The following is a 6,196-nucleotide window of genomic DNA, read 5'->3' as shown; positions in this document are numbered from 1 at the left end:
CCGCCGACAGACTTCGCGACGAAGCTCTCGACCCCCCGCCACCTCTCACGGACTTCGTGACGAAGCTCTCGTCCGCCGTCGCCTCCGACCAAGCTCGTGACCACAGCAGCCTCTGACCACATCCACCAAGCTCCGATCAAGGTTAAATTTTTCTCTATTTTGTTGTTAATTTTAATGAATGATACGGATTGAGTAGGATAAGGGTTTAATTTTGATTAACAACCACTAATTACACAGGACTAGTGTAATTAAAAACTCTTCCTGCTGCAAAATCGACGGCTTTCATCTTACGTGGGCTAAAAAGGGTCGTTTTTTGCTCATTTTGTTCAAAGACGATCGTTGTTGCTAATATTATTCTAAAAAGGGTTGTTTTCAAAAATTTCTCCAACTTGGACTTTATAAGTAAAAATCCATTTCCTTTTCTGTAATAAAAATATACACGCGTCAAAGACAAGAGTCCAAAAGAGATATGAACACGGCGTAGTTCCAACACTCCAAACAAAAACAGTGAGCGAGAAAAAAGAAAAAAAAAATCTCGATTTCGATTTCGATCTCGATCTCGAAAAATCACGGAAAAATCGGCGAGGATGGGGGCGATGAGAGCGGACGAGGAGTACGATTACTTGTTCAAGGTTGTTCTCATCGGCGACTCCGGCGTTGGCAAATCCAACATCCTCTCGCGATTCACTCGCAACGAGTTTTGCCTTGAGTCGAAGTCTACGATTGGAGTTGAATTCGCCACTCGCACTCTCGAGGTTTTGATTTCGTAATTTTTTGAAATTTTTGGGGGGAATTTAGGTAGTTGTTTAATTTGAGCGGGATCTTTGGATCTTGGATTAGATCTGGATCTTGATTTATCTTCAAGTTGGATCTTTGATTATGTGATGACTCAATGGTGATATAGTTAGATTTGAAATCTTTATGATTATCGGCATTAATATAGCGTAAGAAAATTTCATTTTGACCATTATCTAATTCAATTTCAGTACTTCTGTCTTTTACAAGTTAAAATTATGCAGGGATTTTTTTTTTAAGAATTATCATTTGAATGCCCATATTTTTCTTGCTATAAGAAGTTGTGTTGACCAATTTATTGTGGTGTTGTCATTAAGGCGAAAGTATGTGATATAAGAAAGTGTGAGATGCTTTAATGTAGGATACATATCCTACGTTTCTCACACTTCTTTGTTCATTTAACATGTTTGGGAGATTACTTTTTTTATTTTGATCTAACTGTTTTGTTTTGATCAATGTATCGAAGTATATGTTGACTTGTCTTAAATTAGAATGAGTTTATATATGTTTCAATGCAGAAATGAGGTTACTCGAGCCACAGTATAGAAAGTTGAAGGATTATATTTTGTTATGTCATGAGGATGTTAGGCTGTATGTTATGTGTTTTGTTATATGCTATTAGAAGAAATTTTCAAAATAGCCCCATAACAATTTTTTAAAAAAAATTACCCACTCCAATTTTAATTCCAAAAATCGACCCAGTTTTTGGCCACGTCAGCATCGTGGCCAGAAACTGGGTTAATTTAAAAAAAATCGGTTTCCTAACCCCGACTAATTAGGACGTTCCCAGCGCGAGATGCGTGGTTAGGGGACTAAACAAGTCGGGGTTGCGAACCCCGACTAATTTTACTGCTGCATAAAATGGTCAGGGTTGGGAACCCCGACCATTTCGAAGCCCAATTCGAAATGGTCGGGGTTCTCAACCACAATCATTTAGCAGAGGAAGGCACCCCAAATCAAAATAGTCGGAGTTGCCAACCCTGACTATTTAGCAGAGACTCCTCAACCGTAGGGCACCCCAATTCAAAATGGTTGGGGTTTCCAAACCCGACCATTTTGTGAGGGGGGCAATCCCACCTAAGTGGGCTTTGCCAAACGGTCAGGGTTGGGAACCCCGACAAAATTAGTCGGGGTTCGCAACCACGACTTGTTTAGTCCCCTAACCACGCATCTCGTGCTTGGGACGTCCTGATCTGCACACCTATTCTATAGGAATAGCAATCGTTTATGCAAACTATATTTTAATCAGCAATGCCTCTGATAACCTTTTTTTGACATCTTAATCACATTGTTATATCAAGCATGCCCATTCATTAATCTTCGTACCTTCTCTGGCACATTGTTGATAACTCAGTTTCATTCATTAGGCTTCACGGTTGTTTTGGAGTGGACCAGCATCTAGTGATTTTATAACAACTAGAATTATTTAGCGAACGCGATCATTAGGTTGAAAGAATGCTGATTTTTAATCTCAATATTTTAAGGTCGAAGTAATTAGGTATTCGCAAATTTGCATTTTCTTAACCATATCATACCTGGATGATTCAGTGAAAACTCAGAAGTTCCCTGGCCATAGCCTTTTGTTTGTATCCTCTTGTTGTAGTGAAAGTATTTTTCAAAAAGTATTTTAAACAGCCTGAAGTATAAACAATAGTTCATTTAGTTATTATCTGAAGTTGCAGCTTACGTAGTTTATTAAACCATCTTCTACTTTATGCATATTCTTCACTTAGGTTCTTGATTTAATAAGAAGAGAGGAACTCTTTCGTAGTGTCATGTTTTACTCATTCAACTCTCTGCTTTTGACATGACATCATATGAACAGCACATCCTTTTTCTGAAGATAATTTTTTGTCATGCTTCATACCTGAGTGACCTAGTCAACAAATGCAGTAGTGCCTGATCAGTACTCCAATGGATATTTACTTTACATGTAGAGTTCTGTAAGTAAACGATCCCACCTACATAATCTCATATCTGATGTTTACCAGAAGTCCTGTGTACTAAAGCTGTAAGGGGGCAAAAAAGGGGGTTTGGTGTTTTTATTTATTTATTGGGGAAATAAGGTCATAATATAGTCCAGAATTACATTTTGATATTATCATATAGCAAGTAACTGCTTATTTTGATCGCATGTGCATCCTATTTTTATTTTTGAACCTTGTTAGGCACTCACACCATCTTCCAATGTTCTGTGTGATACCCTCTTATTTATGTTCTCTTTCCATATATTTATATATATATATATATACATATATATATATATATATATGTATGTATATATATATATATATATATATATACACACGCACGCGCGCGCGCGCGCACACACACACATATATATATATAGACACACACACACAGTCCCAGCTAATTTAATCCTGCCCTTGGTTCAAGTAAAAACTTGAAAGAAACATTTATTTATCTAAAAAAATAACAACAATCTGCTTATTATTTTCTTAACAAACCTTGGTATTTGGAAAATAGTATTAAGGTTGCCTATGTTTAGCAAATTATATAAAGCTTGGGTTTAAGATCACTCTTAGTGTGTGCAAACAATGCTAGAGTAACTACATATGCTTAGAGACGAAAGTATAAGAATTTTATTTTTGTATAAGTGAAATTTTATTCTCTTTCCAAGTGACCTGCCAAGAGTTAGTAATATGTTATAGATCTCAATACGCAAGGGATTAGGTTATGAGAGTAAAAATGTTGCATCCACCAGATATCTTCTGCTTTATGGTACTCATGGTTTCTTGGGTTTGCACGTCTCAGATTCTATATTAAGTTAGTTTTTATTCTTAATAAATGATTCCCCCATCACAGGATGCTGCAGTAAATTTATTCTTTATTTTTGTTTTATTATCATATTTTTAGGTTGAAGGCAGGACAATAAAAGCTCAAATATGGGACACAGCAGGCCAAGAGCGATACCGAGCAATAACCAGCGCATACTATCGTGGAGCCCTAGGCGCTCTTCTTGTCTACGACATCACCAAACCCACCACCTTCGAAAACATCAGTCGTTGGCTAAAAGAACTTCGAGATCACGCCGACTCCAACATTGTCATCATGCTTATCGGCAACAAAACTGACTTAAAGCACCTTTGTGCTGTAGCTTCAGAGGATGCTCAGAGTTTTGCTGAGAAGGAAGGACTGTGTTTTATCGAGACCTCTGCTCTTGAAGCGGTTAATGTTGAGAAAGCGTTTCAGATAATTCTTGGGGAGATTTATAAGATTATTAGTAAGAAGAGTGTTGTTTCGAATGATGAAGCTAGTGCTGGTAGCATTAAGGAAGGGAAGACGATTTCTGTTTCAGATGCCGAGGCTCCTGCGAAGAAGCAGTGCTGCTCAACATGAAGTGAGTTTCGAGCTTCTGAGGCTCTCTCTCTGTTTTCTTGTGCATTGCTTGATTGTTGATTCTTTGTAATGCGTGTTTTGTTATGAACTCATGTATATAGTTGCTTTGATGTTCTGTTGTGTTGTAGAAAGGACCTGATTTTTTCCAAGAACGCAAGAGAAGTTAAAAGTCCTTATATGCTTCAGTAGTGAGATATTGGTTCACACTTGACACTTGCTACCTTTTTCTATTGTTTGGGTGAAATTTTTTATGAGATGACAAACTAATACCAAAGATAGTACTCTTTGTTTTATCAGAACTTTTGTAGACGAACAAATTTTCAAAACAGCTTCAAACCAGTTTTAAATTTTCAAAACCGACCCACTTTTTTTTTTATCAAAATCGACTCACTTTTTGCCATGTCAGCTTAATCTCATTTCCTAATTAGTCGGAGTTGTCAACCCCGATTATTTAGGGCATAAAAAATCAGGTTTAATGCTTCTAATTGGGGTTTAACAACCTCTTAAACAGTCGGGGTTCCGACTGTTTAGGAATTGTATTAAGCTGACATGACAAAAAGTGGGTCGATTTTGGTAAAAAAAAATGGGTCGGTTTTGAAAAATAAAAACTGATTTGAGGCTGTTTTGAAAATTTGTTCTTTTGTAGACATATTACTCTTTCTGAAGCGTATTCAGCATGGATGATTTTGGCTACTATATTCAAATAGATGGCCCTTTTGCTAAAGTGGAGAAAGAAGAAGGAAATTTTTTTCTGAAGCATATTCCACGACTTCAACGTTACACCATTATACTGTAGGTTTTTTTAGATACGAGTTCCTTAAATCATCAGTATTTTGATACTCGTCCCCCAATTCTTCGTATTTTGATATTAGTCTTCTAAATTGCATTAATATGACTAGTCCCTCTACTTAGTGGGATTATAAATGTCAGAGAATGTTCCGTTATGTTTAATTATTTCTGTAATTGACAGTTATACCCCAAACTTGAATCGGTTTAACTTCTTCTTCTTCAATGGTCCATTTAACAGTTTTGTTGAACAAATTTTCAAAACAGCCCTAAACAGATTTTTATTTTTCAAAATCGACCTATTTTTTTTATTTATCAAAATCTACTCACTTTTCACCATGTGGGCATAATGAAGTTCCTAAACAGTCGGGATTGGCAACCCCGACTATTTAGAAGGGTGTTAAACCCCAATTAGAACCCTTAAACCCGAAATTTTCATGTCCTAAACAGTCGGGGTTGGCAACCCCGACTGTTTAGGAACTTCATTAAGCCCACGTGGCAAAAAATGGGTCGATTTTGATAAATAAAAAAATAGTGGGTCGATTTTGAAAAATAAAAAACTTTTGGGGGCTGTTTTGAAAATTTCCTCCAGTTTTGTTCCTTCAATAGCTTTTATACAAATGGGTGAATATTTTGGTAAATAACCGCCCATGATTAGGCTAAACTTAATCAGAGTTGCAGGTTTTAAGCAGTAAACCTAACAGAAGGGCTAATATCAACTATTAAAGCAATTTGGAGGACTAATATTAAAATACTGAATCTTAAAACCCCCATATTATGATATAATTTTACTTACCATTCCAATATTAATTGTTTGGATACTTGGATTGAGTATTAAGTTATTATCAATAATCTGAAAATTTTAAACCGTGAGGCAAATGTCAGGTCCCGTAGCTCAGTTGGTTAGAGCGTTGGTCTTATGAGCCGAAGGTCGCGGGTTCGAGCCCCGCCGGGACCAATTAAACTTGATTAATATAATTATTTTTAATTCATTCATTTTCTAATTTGCATTTGCATGATCCTTTAAAGATTGTTTTTCCTAGTTTCTTTCTTTTCCACGTAAAGATAAATAATTATTAAATTAAACTTAATTAAAGTTTAGTTTAGAACAGTAAATGAATCAAATATTATCATTACTATTTTTTAATTTGCATCTCACATGGTTTTAATTATACACTTAAGATAAAAATTATTTAATTTATAAATTTAATTTAATTTAGAACATTTTATATATTATCATTACTTTTTTTAATTT

At 35.7% G+C, this 6,196-nt stretch overlaps 1 protein-coding gene and 1 non-coding gene across 2 annotated transcripts; both read left to right on the top strand.

Moving 5' to 3' along the window:
* On the top strand, positions 458 to 4,361 carry LOC109824307 (ras-related protein RABA2a). The gene is made up of 2 exons (XM_020390871.1): positions 458 to 755; positions 3,673 to 4,361. The coding sequence occupies exons 1-2, from the start codon at positions 588 to 590 to the stop codon at positions 4,153 to 4,155; spliced, it is 651 nt and encodes a 216-aa protein (XP_020246460.1). The 5' UTR covers positions 458 to 587; the 3' UTR covers positions 4,156 to 4,361.
* On the top strand, positions 5,826 to 5,899 carry TRNAI-UAU. Its single transcript has one exon. It is a non-coding gene; the product is annotated as a tRNA-Ile (tRNA).

The sequence above is a fragment of the Asparagus officinalis genome, chromosome 9 (genome assembly GCF_001876935.1).
Source record: "Asparagus officinalis chromosome 9, Aspof.V1, whole genome shotgun sequence".
In the NCBI taxonomy this organism is placed as follows: domain Eukaryota; kingdom Viridiplantae; phylum Streptophyta; class Magnoliopsida; order Asparagales; family Asparagaceae; genus Asparagus; species Asparagus officinalis.
Note: the sequence above shows the minus strand (reverse complement) of the source record. Positions and strands in the feature narration are given on the sequence as shown.

What these genes read in the sequence shown, in the direction of transcription:
- LOC109824307 (XM_020390871.1), top strand. Translation starts at nt 588, where the DNA reads ATGGGGGCGATGAGAGCGGACGAGGAGTACGATTACTTGTTCAAGGTT. An exon ending in TCGCCACTCGCACTCTCGAG is followed by an intron (nt 756 to 3,672) that starts GTTTTGATTTCG and finishes TCATATTTTTAG; the next exon opens with GTTGAAGGCAGGACAATAAA.